The sequence below is a fragment of the Bactrocera oleae genome, chromosome 2, assembly GCF_042242935.1.
Source record: "Bactrocera oleae isolate idBacOlea1 chromosome 2, idBacOlea1, whole genome shotgun sequence".
In the NCBI taxonomy this organism is placed as follows: Eukaryota; Metazoa; Arthropoda; class Insecta; order Diptera; family Tephritidae; genus Bactrocera; species Bactrocera oleae.
This window is the reverse complement of record NC_091536.1, coordinates 15830118-15849412: the sequence shown is the minus strand read 5'-3', so window position 1 is coordinate 15849412 and position 19295 is coordinate 15830118. Positions and strand designations below refer to the sequence as shown.

The 19295-nt window shown below is 33.1% G+C and overlaps 1 protein-coding gene across 1 annotated transcript in view; it reads right to left on the bottom strand.

Annotated features, from left to right (window-relative positions):
* opa (odd paired) overlaps positions 1-19295 on the bottom strand; it is a 49970-nt gene that overhangs the window by 3142 nt on the left and 27533 nt on the right. The window contains exon 2 of the mRNA XM_036378046.2: positions 127-296. Coding sequence (XP_036233939.1) covers positions 127-296 — 170 coding nt within the window. The remainder of the gene's footprint in view (positions 1-126; positions 297-19295) is intronic.

Here is a 19295-nt window from a genome sequence, read left to right as displayed (position 1 = left end):
TTTTTAACAATCGTATACAAATAGTAGTTCTTTACATTTTTAAATTTTTATATTTTTGAATTTGAAATTTTTAAAATTTTGAAATTTTCTAATTATTTGTTAGTATGAAAAAATTATTAAACTTACCTTCATGTGTTTACGCAGCGATGAGGGATGAGTATAAGATTTATCACAGCCATTGATGCGACAATTGTAGGGTTTGTCCGATGTGTGCACATGCGAGTGTTTCTTGCGATCCGAAGAGTTGGCGAAACGGCGATCACAGCCCTCGTGTTCGCATTTGAACGGTTTTTCGCCTGCAAGCAATGCCAAAAAATTATTTTATGAGTTAAGGAGGAAACAAAAATAAAAGTAATTATTAATGTTAATATTAATTAATAATATATATTTTTAAACTAAAATAATTGTTATAAACATTATAAGTTTAAACAATTAAAAAAAATATATATATTGTATATAACCGAGTTCAATTCGCTCTAATTTTACGCATATGCATGTTTATGTATTGAACCCGCTGTGTGGTCGCTGGCAGCAACCCTTCAACAGTTTTTTTTTTGTTTTTGTAGTATTGAAAACGGAATTTGTTTCTTTTACAAGTTGAAAATTTATGACCTCGTTTGTACACTAAACAGCCACAATTGGACTGATGAGTGTCATAAAATGCTGCCACACCGACACCCGCACCAACAACAACACCAACACCAGCAAAGTAGACTATAAAATAAAATTTGCCCATTTTGCATACATTTTTTATCGTCACTACTTTTTTTTATTATACACGAAATGGTCACGCTTTTGGCCAACAGCGCATTGTTGGCAAGAACAACAAATAGCTAGGGAGAGCAATGCTATATATATTTGTTTTGTACGTCTTGTTTTGCATTTACTTTTGTGCTGATTTGCATGCGTTAAATTTTGTGTTAAGGTTGAAATAAAATGAAACCTTAAAGAAAACAAATAGCGAACATAAAAACTGTATAAATCGAATTTATTTGTTTCGATCGCAATTCGCTTGTTTTTATTATTGGTATTCTTTGATTTTTATATGCCATTCCAATTGGAGTTGATTTGTTTTTTGTTTTTTTTTTTAGCATACGGCGTCTGCTGCCGCTCGCTGTTTGCTACGAATTTTAGGAATTCCTGGTATTGCGTAATGTTTTTTTGTTTTTTGTGTAGAAATTATGATGCTGCTGTTGACTGCCACCAAGCCGTAGTGATAAATAATTTTACTTTTGCTGCCACGCTGCTGGGCGAACAGAATTTATGGCGGCGTAAAGTTTTTTCGACACACAAAAAAAAAGAAAAAGTAAAAAAGTTCAATATTTCTGATTATTACTTTGAAAAGGAGAATAACCCTGACTTTTTGTTTGCAAACGTGTGTGCTTGCATGTGTAGAAAAGCTATATACATATTTTTGCAAGCAGTTTCGGTGGTCCGTGGGTTTCGAAATTGTGTTTAACAGCAAGGTATTTTTTATAAAGCCGTGAAGGGATAGAGAATAAAAAGCGAATACGTGCACACGAAAATAGGTTTTTTTACAATTGATAGTTTAAGGACATTTAAGAAGAAGGTATAAATTATTTAAAAATGAAATTATTGTTGAAAAATATTTATTATAGCTTTTTGACGCTAACTATAAGCTCTCTCAGCTGATTTTAAAAGTGCTTTCTTTCAGGTTAATATGTAAATAGTTGACATTTTTTACGAAATAAAACTAAATTTATTTCGGTTCTTGTTGGCATAATAAAATTATTTACACGAACCTTTATAAAGGTATCAGTAATCCGCAGCTATGAAAGTAACACATAGACACATGTGGGAAAAATACATAACAATAATATAACAATAGCACTAAATATAGAAAAAATTGACATAATTTATGTTACGCTATAAAGCGCATAAAATACGCTCAACTGAATGTGGGGCAGGATCAAGAGTCAATAACAATGAAAAGTGAAAACAAACTAGGAAAAGCGACAAAAAAACAATTGCGCGCATGAAGAAGGTGTGTTTTATTGCAACATAACGTAGAAGAAGAACACTGAGCTGCTTGGGGTACAACAATTATATAATAAGATTATTAAATACATTTACCTTTGTATATATACATATATGTTTCTGAATTATTTTAGGGCTGCAAGCCAGTTGAAAGAAAGGGCATGACACAATGTGGCCAATAAATTATCGAAGACGAAAAATGTGAGACAATAGCACTCACCTGCTTAACTAGGGAGCAACTAGCTATACACGCAAGTAATGCCAACCTGCGCATACTTAAATGCATAAGTACCTAGATACATATGTAGATATTAAAATATAGTGACAGAAAAACGTGTAGTGAAAACTAAAAAGGTTATAATTTTCCAAAATCAAAAAATATTTAAGAAAATTAAAAAAAAAAAACAAGACAAAAAGTATCTTCGGTTGCAACGAAGCTAGAATACCCTTCACACATAAAAATGTCTAAAAGAAATTGGTTTTGATCGTTCTGTTTGTATGGCAGCTATATGAAATAGTAGTAAAGCATTCAGAAATTGTAACGGTAACCTGAAAAAAAGGTATGCCAAATTTCAAAAAAAAAATCTTATCAACTAAAAAACTTTTCCACACAAGAACTTGATTTTGATCGTTCAGTTTGTATGGCAGCTATATACTATAGTGATCCAATCTGAATAATTTGTTTGGATATTGTAGATTTTGAACGTTCAGCTTCTTGGAAAGAAAAGGATGTGTGCAGAATTTCAGATCAATACCTCTGATAAAATCGATAAAACTGAGGAACTAGCTCGCATATATACAGACGAACATTTCTAAACCGACACGTCACGCGGAACATTTGTATATATATTTTAGAAGGTCTTCGACATTTCCTTCTGGGTTCAAGGTATAAAAAAACACCACACACACATACAAAACATATACTGGATAGGATATTGTGTGATTATTTCATAGTATTACAAATATTCTACGGCTATCAAACATTTTCCTCGACGACAAGTGTAAAAAGGTCAGTGAGCAAACACAGTATACACATACATATGTACATAGACATCCCCAAACGTATGTCGTGCAATCAAAAGGTGAAGGATCAATTTTTATGCGAACGCAATGGGCAGACACCATTGACGCACCCAATGAGCGGAGGGGAAAAAATTACTGTGTGAAAATGTGGAAATGTGTTATTTTATAGGTTATTAAAAGGCATAACCGAATTTTGTTAGCATAAAGGATAAGCTAGCGCACTTATGGCTAAAATTGTCGGCTTTTCGTTTTGTTTTCACTCTCGCAAGAGCACAGGTATTTGTACTCCTATTAGTTGTAATTTATAAGTTAATAAAATTTTGGATTTACGATAACTGCTTTGTAATTATGTATACGTGATTTTATAACACATATGTGTGCGGCTGTAAAATAAAACAGCAACAAAGTTATGCTACATTAAAATTTGGAATCCAGGCAGTAATAGAGTTAATTTTTTATAGATCTGGGTAATTTTAAATAACGAACACGTTAATATAATTTTAAGCGCATATTTTACCTTTATATGATTGTTGCAGAGTAGAAAGCTTAATTGGAGTTAAAGTGTTGAGAAGTTAAAAAAAATTGAAGAGGAGGAAACGTTAAGTGCTAAAAATTCTAGGAAATCCAGTATTTCAGTTTTCTTAAATGACGCTTTAGAAAAATTAATTATAATATATTTTGTAAAGAAACGCTTTGGAAAATAATTTTATAAATATATATATGCACATATGTATGTATGTATATAACAGCAGCTGCTTAAACTGGTTTCGGCCTCTTCCCTATGCAAATCGACTACAAACATTTTCAACCTTGACCTTGAAAGTAGTTTGTAGCTCTTTAAGCTTTAATTGTTCAATTGCTAGTGAAGTTATCAACGTTACAATTTTTTTATTATACTGAAGTTTTTATTTGTGGTTCCTAGCTATTTTTTAACGCAATAGTTTTCGTTTTTGAAAATATTTGTACGCTTTAAAGAAATTATCACTGCCTGCGGGCGGTTATTGTCCGACGTTTTTACAATTGCATTATTGAATACATACACCCAACGCACATTGAGGATTAGCGTGACGAAGAAGGCCACGGTCAATGCTGACGTCCAGTGAACGTGGCAGACAGTCCACGCAACCCATTTACCCAACCACCTCCGACGCCTTCCGCTGCAACGCTTTAACTATCAGCGCTGGCCCTATATACCTATCTCGCTCGGTCATGCGCGTGTAAGCTGCATTGCCGATCAATAGCATTTGACGACAATAATCGAAAAGTTTCACACTTCCAGCTTAACGAAATAAATATGACAAAAGCCACAATGGTTTGTTGGAATTTCTCGCTTGCTTATTGTTTGGTGTTATTGTTGTTGTTGTCACTACATGTGGTTACGCTGTTGTGTGTGTGCATTTTTTTTCGTTTTGTCCACTGCTGTCACTTTTGTTTTGACTTTTAAACTCAGCAATATGCTGTGCCGTATGCCTGTGATTCCACGCGAAAAGCGCCAAGAGCGGCTTAGTATCGGAGGAGGGTGGGGCACAACTTCTTCACAATTCCAAGTTTTTCAGTATTTGGTTTTTGTTGCTATTTTGCTCCATTCACCACTTGCGGCTTTTGCTTTTGTCAACATTTTCTCACTTGCATTTTTATGACGTCTGCCACTGGTATTATTGTAATTGTTGTTGTCGTTGTTGTTATTCTTGTAGCATGCATGTAATTTAATACTAATTTATGCCTTTTTAAGTATGTTTAAGCGGATGAAAAGTTTTCGAACAAAAGTAAATACAAAAGCGTGGTATACAACAGCAGCCATATACATACATATGTACGTATATGTATATAGGTATATAGATTGTAATTATGTTTTGGCTGGAAAATCATAAACGTCGAGGGAAAAGGTAATTGAGCTGTTGCGGCTATTAAGTTCGTGAATTTTTTGTTTTAATTCATATAAACGTTATACTTGTATACATAGCTAACGTACCTATAGGTATGTACATACATACATACAAACATACATTGTAAGCCTGGTTTTTCGTGAATTTTTTTTTATGAACATATGTACATAAACGCGTGATTTTGGCGACAATCCCCGATTAGATGAATCATTATGAGGTTGGTGAACATGTTTGCCGAATCTAGAAGTATTGCAAGAAAACCGGACCATCGAGATCCGTATGTTTGTGTTCAAGAAACAATCGCGGCTGTTGTATCGTCAATTCAGGCAAATCCAAGAGTTTCGACTCGGAACTTATCGGCGCAACTTGGAGTTAGCAGACGGTCATTACAATGGATAGTTCAAATAACAAGCCGGTTAAGCCCTCTAAATTTGTCTATTCGCCTGCAATTTTGCCAAAAAATTATCGAAATTGCCGAAGAAGACAATAACTTGATAAATTGCCTGTTTATGTCTGATGAGGCCCAGGAGGAGTGAAACAAATTCAGAAATAATCCACAAGACGGAACTTCACCAAGAACGAGTCACTGTGTGGTGCGCAGTTTCATCAATGTGTGTTGTAGGGCCATACCTCTTTGAAGAAAACGGTGCAAAAGTAGCTGTCAATGGGCACCGTTATTTAAAGATGTTGAATGAGTTTTTTTTTAGCAAGATGAAGCAACTGCACACATACCCAGACCGGTTATTGCGGAGCTCCAACGAAATTTTGAGAACAAATTAATATCAATAAACTCCACTTTTTGCTGGCCGCCAGATTACCACAGACCTAACTGCACCAGACTTTTTTTATGGGGTTATGACAAGCAAGATGTAGACAAAATAAAACCCAGAAATCTGACTAAATTGAAGCAGTCCATTAAATCGATAATCTAAGCAATCCCGACCTCAAAACTTCAGGCCGCAATTAATAATTTTGTAATTAGGGATCGCATATGCGTGGCTGAGCATGGAAGCAATTTAAGCTCCATAATTTTGAAAAATAATTAATGACATAAAATAAAATAAAATTTGCATTCATTAAAAAAAAATTATTACGGTTTGTTGTTGTAGCACGATTCGTGAGCCACGCTGTACTACATACAAGTATAATCATATATAAGTTCACCTACATCGTTCACTGTGATTAGAAACCTTTTTAAATATTTTCGTTTCAAAATTATTAATTTAACCATTTGATAGACTGCTGTTTGTTAAAATTTTATTATTATAATTTTTTTTTTTTTTTTTTGTTTGCAATAATTTCAAGTGCAACTTTTTCTCACCATATACTTCTTACATTTTACAGCTATATAATCTCCTTCAATTTGTTGACATCTAATATTAATTTTAATTAACCATTTCCCCAAATTAACCCCACTTAAATGTGAAATCCCAGCAGATTTGCTAAATTTTCATGCACAATTTAACAATTTAACGGCCATTTAACAGTCACCCGCCTCTCTCTCTCACACTTTACCCCACAAGCACGTTTTATTTACATGTGTGTTTGTTAGCATGTATCGCTGTCAAATCACATTAACCGCTTGACAGGCCTATACATATGTATATGTACATGCACACATTCATTTGATAGCACTCCCTCATTTATTGGCTGGCTACAGCGCTCTCACTCTTTGCTCTAAGCTTGCGTCAAATGACTTGTACTACATTTAAGAGCGCGTAACAAATTCATTTATTACGGTATTTAAGTGTAACCAAAATAAAACATTGACAAGAATATAAGGTAATATATTTTTGCTACAGTTAACGTTAGCGTTGTTGTAATAATTATTATTTGAGCTACACACATATTTGACCCAAATATAATGACATTTAGGATTATAAGGGTTGCCTCGCCTTGTATGTACATATGTATTTGTGCGTTGTATGTCAAATGTCAGTGTTGGTAAATCATTTAAGGAAATTTTTAGTGCGGCTTGCTCCATTTTGTGTATTTCATGTATTTGTTGTTATTGTTGTGTTTTGTATTTTTTCTGGCTGGTTATTTGGCTGCACGACTGTTTGCTATGCGGTGATTAGTATGTAAATGCATCAATATGAATGTGTGTTTATGCATTTTATTAATGCTGAAATGGTTGAAATCATGGCAGGCTATACAAATTTTGAATGCGTAATATTTTGCATAATTTTTGTATTGGAAAATGTTTATGTAAATATATATAAAATATATTAGCTTTAAAAAGAATACGCAAATAAATTTTGTATTAATAAACTTTTTATTATTTTTATACCCTGAACAAGGAACTATTAACTTTGTAACACCCAGAAGAAAACTTCGGAGACTCTATAAAGTATGTATATACATACTACATAAGATGAGCTGAGTCAATACGCATATACATATATATTAATGATCAGTGAGGCGAGCTGAGTCAATATAGCATTCTCTCTACGTCTATATATAACCGAACTAGTTCGTTTTCAGTTATGAGATATCAATCTAAAATTTGCACACATCCTTTTCTCCCCAAGAAGCTGCTCATTTATGGACATCGCCGATATCTGACCACTGTAGCATATAGCTGTCATACAAACTGACCGATTCACATCAAATTCTCATATGGAAAGCTTTTTTATTTGACAAATTATCTTCACGAAAGCGCTATAATATCCGAACATAATGTTTAGATCGAACCGCTATAGCATATAGCTGCCATAAAAACTGATCGATCAATGCACTTGTGAAGAGCTTTTAGCTTCGGTGCAGCCGAATTTTACAAAACATGTTATCATTTTATTTGAAAATTTATTAACAAACTTTAGAATCATGTTTTTTTAATTTTAACAAGTATTCATAAAGCCATAAACAATGTTTTAAAAGATATATACATATGAACACACATACAATAAATAAAAATTTTCTAATTTCTATTTATTGTATTCTGTCTCATATTATATTCTTAAAACAGTTTTTGCACAATTTTCTTATGCTTCTATTCGAATTTGAGCTGCTCTTTTTTATCTTCTTGGCTGTCACTTTGATTATTTAATCAAATTTACCAATTTATATTTGATTGCGTGGATACATATAAAAAAATATGTGTACATACTTATAAAATGTTTAAAAATACATAATATATATTTTGTGTCGTGCGAAATTCCATTAAAACGCATGCGTTATGAAAAAGTTATTTCACTGATATTTTTGCCATTTGTAAAATGTCAATTCCAGACACATTACTTAGGTGCCTTTGTTGTGCGGATTTTATATATTACCGAGAAAATGTATTTGAAAAACAATATTTTGTATCTATCTTACATACAAACATTTATGTAATAGATGACTTATTAGTAATACGCTGTGTGCAAATACCGGCATGACATATTTTATTCAACTAGCAACTGCAATATTTATTTTTAATTTTTTTTTATAATATAATTTTCTATTTTTAGCATATATCTGTCAAAAACGCCACTTTAAAACCAAAAGTAGCGCTGAATGTGTAAAACGGCACACCATACAATGGCTAAAATGACACGCCTGAAATTTAAGTTGCACATAGTAAAAGGAGAAAGCAAAAGTTAAAAGCCAAGACTCATTTTAGGCCCGCAAATCGACAATCTCATTTGAATATTTCAATAAAATAAATCCCACAGCTGAAAATAGAGCGCTAGATTGCAGTTAAGGAAGAGCCGAAAAAACCGTTGAATTGAGAAAAGACGAAATGGCGACGGCAAATGAACGTAAAGCTTTCAATGTGTGGCAGCGCGAACGCCATTGTTGGCAATATGCCCCCAAAAAAGGTCGCATACCTATTTAAATAACTGTATATTTATATATATATATATATATATAAGTAAGTAAGTATTTTTTTGTGAATATAATAACTTTATATATTATATATAAACAAATTTACGTTGCTGCCAAGCGCAGGCGACAAAATAAAGAAATATTCAATATTGCGTGCCCGTTTCGCTCACCTACCCCACTACCTTCGCTGCTGCTGCCAACAGACTCAAACGTAGTCGCCACGTTTTTTGTCGCACTGGAAGGCGGCCAGACCAGCCTATTTTGCGACTGTTGTTTAATGTTGCAACCAAAATGCCACTCATACCAATTGATTGCGCCACACAGCTCGCAAGACACAGTGGCAGCAGCTTGTCATTAGCTTTCTGCCCACTTTATGGTACAATATTTATTTTCTTGACGCTTTAGTTTAATAAAATTTTATGCTTAGCAATTATTATTTAAAGTCAACTTTATTAAAAAATATTTTACTCTACTTACAATGCATTTGGCAACTCTGTTCCACTCATGCATACATACGTATAAACTGATGTGCAAACGCCGTTGTGTTGGTGCTGCGAGCTTTAACGCACAAGCGCCATTATGCTAAATGCGAAATAATAATGTTGGACGCGTGTTGAATGAGGGAGTGAAGTGTGCGTTTGTTGGGTGGTTGATTTGCTCTGTACTTGCGGAGCATTTGATTTTGGGTGGCGGTTGGCAGCATTTTCGGTGGTTAAAATTTCCTTTCGTTGCCTATGCTTAAACAGTTTACTGAACGGAATGAGCTGACATGCAGGGGCGTATACAGAACAGGCGAACATACATACGAAAGCACAAACAACGCAAGGCAAACGCATATGATATTTTCCCCTCATACAGCCACAATATTTACACCAATACGCCTGTCACTGACAGATTTCGAATATGTATCTGCGTAGATGTGTGTTTGTGTGTGTATGCATAAAACGCTTTTGTAGAAAATGAACGTTTCGGCCGACAAATTGTGTCTACATGTATGCGTGTGTACTGTGCTTTGTGTGCATCACAGGAGCAATATGCTTTTTTCATGTTGTTGTACAACAACATGCAAGCAACTAACCTAGCGCCAGAGATGTTATTTTGGTTTTTCACATGTTTTACTCGCTTTGTGTTTGTTTGTTTGTTTAATGCTTGCTGTAGTGGTGGTAGCAAACAACAAAAACAAGTTGGTAATGATGTTGTTGATGTTTATGCTGAAATTGACTTTGTTTTGATAATCGTTTATAGGCTTTCGCAAAAACACATTGAAGCATATTAAAGTGATTTTCGCTGAATTTATGAAGTAAAGAAATTGTTGATTAAAGAAAACGGAGGGTTACACCTACAAACGTACACGAATATGTATGTAAATATGATAAAGATAGGAGGAGATATATTTGAGAAATTATTGTGAATACATACGTACTTGTATTAAAAAAAGTGTATTTATACATAAGAATATGAGAAAATATTTAAGGCGATATGTATGTAGATTTTGAGCATATATTGTGTATAAGATGTATGTAAATATGTACATATGTATGTATAAATTTAAAAAAAATGTATATTTTGTTACATAGTTTATTATATTATGCGCTGGATTGTGCAGGTATGCAGGTATACGATTTGGCAAAATGCATTACGCCACCATACCGCTACTCACTGCAAGAATGTCAAACTACAATTAGAGAAACTTAATCACGCTACTAATACTATGCGTCGCTGCCGATGTACTGCCGCCGTCATCGATAGTGTTAAGTTAGCATTAATATTAGTTAAGAATTAAGCATTACTTGTACTTCGACTGCTGTTAAAGCAACATCGGTAATTGAAAAAAATAAAATAAAAATTTAAATGAATTAAAAATTCGTTAACTCATATAGACCATATATGGTAAACAAGCACATTAAATTTGATTATATTTTTATTTAAAAGCCGCGTGAATATCTTTTGAGTCATGAAGGAACTGAAGTTCCAAGCAAGTATTCTTTAAAGGATTGTATCCACTTGCAAGTCAGAAAAACTATGTTTTTTGTGTTTTGGTCAATGAATGCTTATAAAAAACAGAATTTGAATCGTTTTGAAAAATTTTGAATTCCCTTAATCCCGTAGCCGATCTTAAGGAGCCAAAACAAAATGTGTCTGGCGGTGAGCAAGATTTTTCTACTGAAATTATCTCACATCCAAAAATCAAAAAAATGCGTTGTTATTATAAATGAATACTGGTTAGGATCGAAGCACTAGTCAAAATTTTGATTTTTGACAAAATGGCGGCCTAAAAAACTATTATCGAAATTATTATCAAAAATTTTATTGCTTCGTATATATATACGAAAATGTAAAAGTTTCAAGTCAATCGGCTCAACTGATTCGAAAGACTTTTGCTCACCAAATCTGAAAAGAACGTTACGAGCAAAACGCTTTTAAAATTTTGGAAGTTGATTGCACTAAGCTCAAAAATTCTGATAAAAACGCTTATATCTCTGAAACTATTTGTCGGATCAACTTCAAATTTTCGCAGAATATTCTCAAATATATGTAGATACGCTATATGTACATATGTACACATATGCAAAAAAATCGATTTTTTGAAATTCATATCACTTATGAAGGACCAATTATTTCATTTAAAAAGAAACAATATTGTAACAAAATAACATGTATAAACAAATACAAATTTTTTTGGAAATAATATATCATACAATCAAAACCCTTGCTTTGCCGCTTCAGCACAACATAAAAAACATATTTTTTGTTTTATTAATTCCACACCGACGCTATCACGCAAACAAAGTTCAGCGAACTCCGATGACTGCAAACACACTTTCAGTTATCCACACATGTGAAAAATGCAACTTTGCCCTTTACAATTACACATCGCTTTAATTAAGCGAAATCGTTTATTGGCGACGCCAAAATGCTGCGATATGAAATCAATGCATGATAAATAACAATCGTTACATTTTAGTGCACTAACAACCATGACAAAATGTAACAACAACAAAAACGCCACCAAACGCTCATGCAGTATGTGCTACACACACATACATATGCACATATGTAAATGCAATCAGCAATGTACAGGAGGCGTGACCGTAGCTGCCACTTCGTGACATATCACAAAAACAACAAGAAAAAACGATTAAACGTAAAAAAGCTCTATAAAATGACAACGCTGATTAATTAACACGCAAACGCTTACCAAGCAAAAACTGATGATGGTGACTCAGCAAAAGAAATATATAAAGAAATATACAAACCAGAAAATTAAGCAGTTAAATAAGGAAATAATGTTTAAAAATAAATTATATAGGTGCATACGCATTTGCAAAATGAATTGATCGAGCTGTGGTGCTGGCGGTATGGCTGGTATGTGAAGGCACAAATATAATATATATTGGCACGCCACACTATGGTGAATGGCTGTTTCACGCGAAATGTGGCAGAGATTAATAGCGTCGCGAGCAGAAGGCAGAGTGCAGAGGATATAATTTAAATTAGTGTTAAATGTTGGGCAGATTGGTAACGATTTTTTGAGAAAAACAAAATAAGATTAATTTTATAAATCGAGTAAAATAAAAAAAGTGTTTTAATGATATTAAGAAATTATAATAATTAATTATCATAAAATATACTTTTTTCAATGTGTCGAATAATCTATGCTAAAATAAAGCATAATATCATAGATTGGTGATTTTGGCAAATTTAAATTCAGTGGTTGTCAAAACGAATATTTTTTTTAAAGAAACATTTTTTAAGAAATACAAATATTTCTATATTTGTATATACAAATAGTTATAATATATACACATTAGGGTGCGTACAAAAAGTTGTAACTTTTTTCCTAAGAAAATAAGATATTTTTTGATTTTAAGACATTCGTTTTTGAAAAAATTTAATAAATAATTTTTTTAAATTTTTAAATTATTTTTTACGATTTAAGGTTGCACTCTGACATCGAAAAACTTTTGTACGAATCGACTTAGCAAAGGATTATATTTGACTATATTTTGTAGATCGATAAATTTCCTACAAGAAAAATTGTAAATGCATTAAACAGCCAAACAAAATATGTAAATATTCCTCTATTATTTAGATAAGAAACCATAAATCACAATGCGCCACCTGTTAATATTACTATTACGAACTTAAATTTTAGCAGATTTTTTTTTCGTAAGTTTTGACGATTTTTTCACTATATCTAAGGGGAAAAAATTAAAAGTTTTCTTTGACCCACCTTAATTTACATATAAATTTCTATAATTTGCGCTATCGTTTTGTCACAGTTGACAAATCAAAAAAGCAATTGCAAAATAATCACAAATCTGAAAGAAAATACCCCAAAAAAATAAAATGACAAACAAGTATAGAGGCTTAGCCATAGAATTATACATTTGCACCGCAATATCTTTCGGTCTTTTATATATTTCTTTTCAACTGTGGCTGTCAGTTTTGCCGCTTACGCTAAGCCGGAAAAGCCAAACCCCTAAATAGCAAAACATAAGGAGAGTTAGAAAAGCAACGAGAAATGATATTTAATGAACTAAAGAAAAATTAATTTCTGCCATTGTATTTTGCCTGTGAACAGTTTGAGAGCTTAGGTATATGCATTTCATGAGGAAGAAGATCAATTCAAAAGTTCTAATAAAACTGGAACTTGAATATTTAGACAACTTAAATATATTATTTAATTTGAAAAATATTAATTGATATGCAATATTAATTATATACAAATATGCTCCAAATACTTATAACCCTTTTATATAATTAAAGGTTTTCTAAACATATTTTATTTTCTATCCATTTTTATAAACAAAAATTTTTAATACAACAAAATTAAGAGGACGATCAATTTCACTAGAAAATATTGCGTTTGACTTCGTTACCTACGATTGCACCAAAATTATAATACCCTTCACAAATAAAAAAGTTTCTAAACAAGGTCTTGAGTTTGATCGTTCAGTTTGTATGGCAGCTATATTTTATAGAGTTTCGATCTGAACAATATATTCGGAAATTTTACTGATCATTTATATTTTTTTATTATATTTCAAACATCTTAACATACCCTGTTCAGGTTATACAAATTCAAACAGCATTCGGTTTTACTAGCAATTCCACATTCGTATGTGCATCCACAACCCTGCACAAGCCATGCATTTTTTAACAAACCAGATTGATTTCATTTTGCAATCATTCGATATTTAATGCCCATATCAGCATTACACCACCATCAAGCAGTATTTTAATAATCATATCATATGCTTCATATATATGTATATTTATGTGTCAACTTTAAGCTGACAACTGAAATTATTATCATTTGCGACAATTATCATTACTGCGATTGCAGCTCAATAAAAACAACTCATACAAATATAGTGTGGCTGTGTCGTATGAATTACAATGCTCATTATCATCAACTACTATTTTAAACTTCATTATTATCCTGCGCAGTCTGCTACCTCCTCGGCTTTGCCGCTGTCATAAACATAAGCACATAAACTCGCACTCACCATTTCTAATCCAGCCGTTGTCTCTTTGCCATTTGAGCTACTATCATTTTTCAACATTCTCATCCTTATTGTCATCAGCCTCATAATCACCATTCATCCGCAACGTTGCGCAACATTCAAATAAACAGTGGTTAGGGATGAATTTCCTACCTTATTGCCATACATTCGCAACAAACACACACACTCATATACACACTTGTGCATGTGTTTGTACAAAATTTGCCGCTTGAAGCGCAACCCCTCCCAAATGGTATATAAATATATTTTATTATGAATTTGTTTGTCGTTGTTGGAAAACCGTTAAGGGGCAGCGAGATTTATGATTTTTGCATTTAACGTTTTGGTGTTGAAAACTTTTCGACTATCTGTCTCTGCTTGCCTACATTTATAGGTATGTATGTATATGTGTTTGTGTGCGGCGCTGCGCTACCTACCTTAGCGTGCTTATTCTCATCCTACCCATTTTCGCATTGACATTTGGTATTTTGTTTGCACACGAATTGTCAAGTGATACGTTAATAATTGACACTGGGGTCAGTTTCAACCACACACACCGATCATATATATTTACAAGCAAACAAATATATGTATATGTAAACCCTCGGCTCTGCTGCTCTGATATTTTCAATACTTATTTTCCATCATTTATGCATTCTTCATTCGTTCATAATTTTCTATGCGGTTTTCCTACGTTTTCGACTCAATGAACTGAGATTTTCGAATGCTGTGCGTGCGCGTGTGTGTGAGTTTGTCTATTGTTTGGCCCACCGCTTACGGTTACTGAATTGGGTTGAGGCTTGGTACTTGGTTTTGGGTTGATTTACTTTTGACGGTAATTTGGCTACACTTTGAATATCAACAATGTATCTACTCGCATATATTTATAAATTCATACGTACATATGTATATATATATGTATATAAATATGTTTGTATGTATCATATATGTATATATATGTGTATTATGCAGCTTGCTTCTTTGAGCGTACAAAAAGTTAGGTTAGGGAGGTGTGCACGCGAGTTTTCGAAAACTTTCATATGAAAAAACCTTCGAATTTTACACTCGAATAATTTAATACTGTAGTGAAAATGATTAATGCAAGCAGTTTTTCATAATTATTAGATGTTGCAAGGAGGGTGGCACAGTTAAATATGTTTGATAGCTTGAGTAAATAATTGTTAACTGGAAAATTGATGGGCATTGATTTTATATTTCACTATGATTATATTATAGTCATATCAAATTATAACTATAATAAAATAATTATGCTATGTTTGAAATTACTACGTGTAAAACTGAAAAGTTGTTCTCGGGTAAATAAAAGTTAATACGCAGTTTTCGTTTAAAGTTTCTTTACAATTGAATGATTACAGAACAAAATTGTCATCTTAACTAAAGACAAGATTTTAGACACAAAAATCTTATTTAGAGGATAGATGGAGTATTAAAAATGGCTGATGAAGTGATCGCCGGGATCTATTGCACGGAGCTATACCTTAGCCAACCCATCAAGCTACCGGCATACTGCAGTATCTTCCAGAAGGCTTTTGTGTTCAGCAAAGCTGCTGAGATAGCTAACAGCGCAAGAAACGATGTAAAGAATATCATTTCAAAAAGAGCTGACCAGTGTGAGCTGGAATGCCTTAGGCGCATGCAGGATCGCCAAGACAATATGCAAGTTAGCGGAAGGAAAACAAGCAAACTTTCTTAGAACACAGTCTCGGAAAGACTGCAGGACAGTTGTTCGCCTAGTCACAGGTCACAACTTACTGGCATCCCAAGCGAGCCGTATGGGCATTTTTAACGATGACATATGTAGAAAGTGCAGAAAAGTCGGCTCGAGAGGGACGCTGGAACACATTCTATACTTCTGTCCAGCGTTATCTAGAACTCGGCTTAAATATCAAAGAGCTTCGCTGTCAAGGAACTGAATGAAGTATCAAAATTGGATATCAAGTCTGTATGAAACTTCGCAAAAAGCGTTGACGTCCTGCGCGACGTAAATCTCAGCGCGTATTAATAATAAACCTCCATCTGACATTACAAATGACCTGTAGTTCTATGTATGGTCATTTTAAATTTGATTTAAGCTTCTTGATATAATACCAAATTTTTGAAATTAGTAAAAATCTGTACTTGAAAAATTTGATATAATCTTTAAGAAAAATTATAGCTATTAAAAATATTAAAAAAAAAATAATAAACAAAATATAATATATCTTTTAAGGGGTTACATGGGTTTCGTCGTAAATTTTTTTTTCATATAAAAAATCTTGATTTATTTCTATTCTATTATATTCTATAGAAATCTATTTGATAAAGATTTTATGTAATTTTCTAAGGAAAATATTCAAAAATCGTTCATTACGGCGTCGTTTACGGTAGTCCCTCGAAAAAAATATGCCTCCGCGTTGACAGCAGAAATTCTGACTGGATCATCAAGAGTAAAAAGAAAAAAAATCCGTGTTTGAGCTAAGACCATTAATTAGGTACGGAGATGGAGAAAAAACAAATAAAGTGATATTTGTATTTTTGGCGAAAATTTCTCGACGTTTTTAGTTTTTTTAAATAGTTGTAATTGAACAAAAAAAATCCTTCGTAAATTATATTATTTATGTAAATTATATTTATTATTCAAAGACCTGTTTATAATTTCATTTAGATCGGTTGAATAGTTCGCGAGAAATCTCGACAGCCGACTTCGAAAACATAGTTTCGAGAAAAACGCCTTGAGAGTTTTAAGTGATTATATAGCTGACCTCGAGCACGCAACTTTTCAAAGCTGGACCTCAAAAACTATTACTGCGATCAACTTGACAATTTAGGACAATGTTCTAAAGATGTTATAGCATTAAATAGGACAATAAATTTTTTTGTTTGCTTTTTGAAGTCGTGAAACCCATGTAACCCCTTAAATCTGAACAAATTTTAGCTCTCACGAATATTATCTTTTCTTTCATGTTTAAGTGTTATGAGAGTTGTTGTTTGGTTCCAATATTTTTCTCTTTTACCAAGGAAATATTAGTTGACAAAACTCTCATATTATTATATTCGTTTAAATCCGTAAGCTCTAATATATTTTGAAATATTGAGAAACGAGAGACGACAGCCTTCCTTATTTAAAATTAACAATAACATTAAATTTTCTTTATATCAAATACTTGTACCATATCATATAGTATGATTATTTATATGAGAGTTTGAAATAGTTCAGTCCTCTCATGTACATATATATTTATATAAGCATAGTCAAGCAACCATAACCAAACATGGAAGCTCTACTATACATTCCATTTCTCCACATTCCACCTCGTTGATTCCATGATTGTGTCTGTTATGGAGCACCTGCTCCGTGTTCATCCATAAATGCCAATTTCCAACAAAACTAATTGTCTTAGTTGGGCAATAAAATGACGAAAACTAAGAAAATAAATAAATATAACCAAGTCATAACCACAACCAACCAAGTATGGCAATGACTAAGGAGTTGGTATAACTATTTCTAGTGGAGTGCCAGTTTGCCGCACACGTCTGTCATATTCATCATTAATAATAAATATTAAATTAATAAAATTACTACAACTACAAAATTCCAAAGTAAACGACAGTGCTGATCTCTCGAAGCAGGCGAGAGTGTGAGCAGTGCTGGCTAGGAGACAACGCGAAAAACGAGCAAAAAAAAAATATATCAAAAAGAATACACTAAACTGCAAAAGAAGCGGGCGTATCATAGTAATTGTATGTGTGTTTGTGTGTAGGCATGCGTGCAGTCGTTCGTAGTTTGTGTAGAACTCGATTGCTGAGGCAAAAGTGCATCGCAGCGACTGACTGCTTCTTCCAGACAACAGGCTGTGCATGACGGTGGAGATAGTGCCGTTGACGGCAAAGCTAACTTCATGGCAAAGATGATGGTTATTGGTGCTGTTGTTGCTAAAACGTTGATAGACCATTTATGCAACATTTCATGGAATGGCAAAACAACGCCAGTTAAGTAAGTGTTTGTATATATGCATACATATGTATGTTAGCATACAAATTGTGTGGCAGCGAAAAGAAGGCAATAGCAACAACAACTGCATGTCTGCAATTGAAAGTGACTAGCAACGTGCAACGACAGCGAAGTGGAGTAATTGCAAAGCTCTTGCTCAACAAACGGCATGCTTATGCATATATGACATGAATATACAGGCACATATGTATATGTATGTATATATATTTATTTATTTACATATATATCTACAATAGCAGAGAAAGCATATTGCAGCGGACAAGCGACAGACAGTGAGGCAGTATCAGCGCAAGACAAAGCAAGTGTAGTGCGAATATTGCAAGCAGGAAAGTCTACGTAGCAGCACCTTCCTGTGCTCCACCCTCTCCCAGCTACTCACTCATTCACTCAGTCAAGACGTACACACATACATATGTATATGTTGCACAAATTTCCACATAATCTTGCATTCAATGCGCTGGTTGCCAGCTTCGTTGATTGCTTAGACATATACATATGTATGTGTGTATGAATTACAGATGTTCTTGACAGCAAACAGCGAAGTGCATAGTGAAATCGTAGTCACTACAAATAACTACTTACAATCGTTGTTTAGCTCTGCGCTCTTATGCCAAACTTCCTTGTGTTTTAGTTAACTCTCTTTGTTCTGCCGAGACAATCATGGGTGTGCATGTAGATACATATGTATGTGTGCATGTAAATGCAGCTTTTATGCGTTTGCTAATATGTAGATTACCCACTTATACATTATTTTAACCATTTGTATTGCTTTTGCAAATATGAATGGCGGATAGCAGGTGATTTCGTTTTACCATATAATTTAACTTTTTAACGCAGAAATGTCTAACAGAAATATTTTTTTTTTACTTTTTCACTATTACATTGCTTTTTTGAATGCGCTTTTAAGGTTAGTTGAAGAACATTTCTGCACTTATCATTTTAATGGTTGTTTAAATTAATTTTTTTGCTTGTGAATTCGTTGCGGAAATGTGCGTTTGTATGTTCTAGTGGTATATTTAATTGTTTGCATAATAAGCATATATAATATTTTAATAG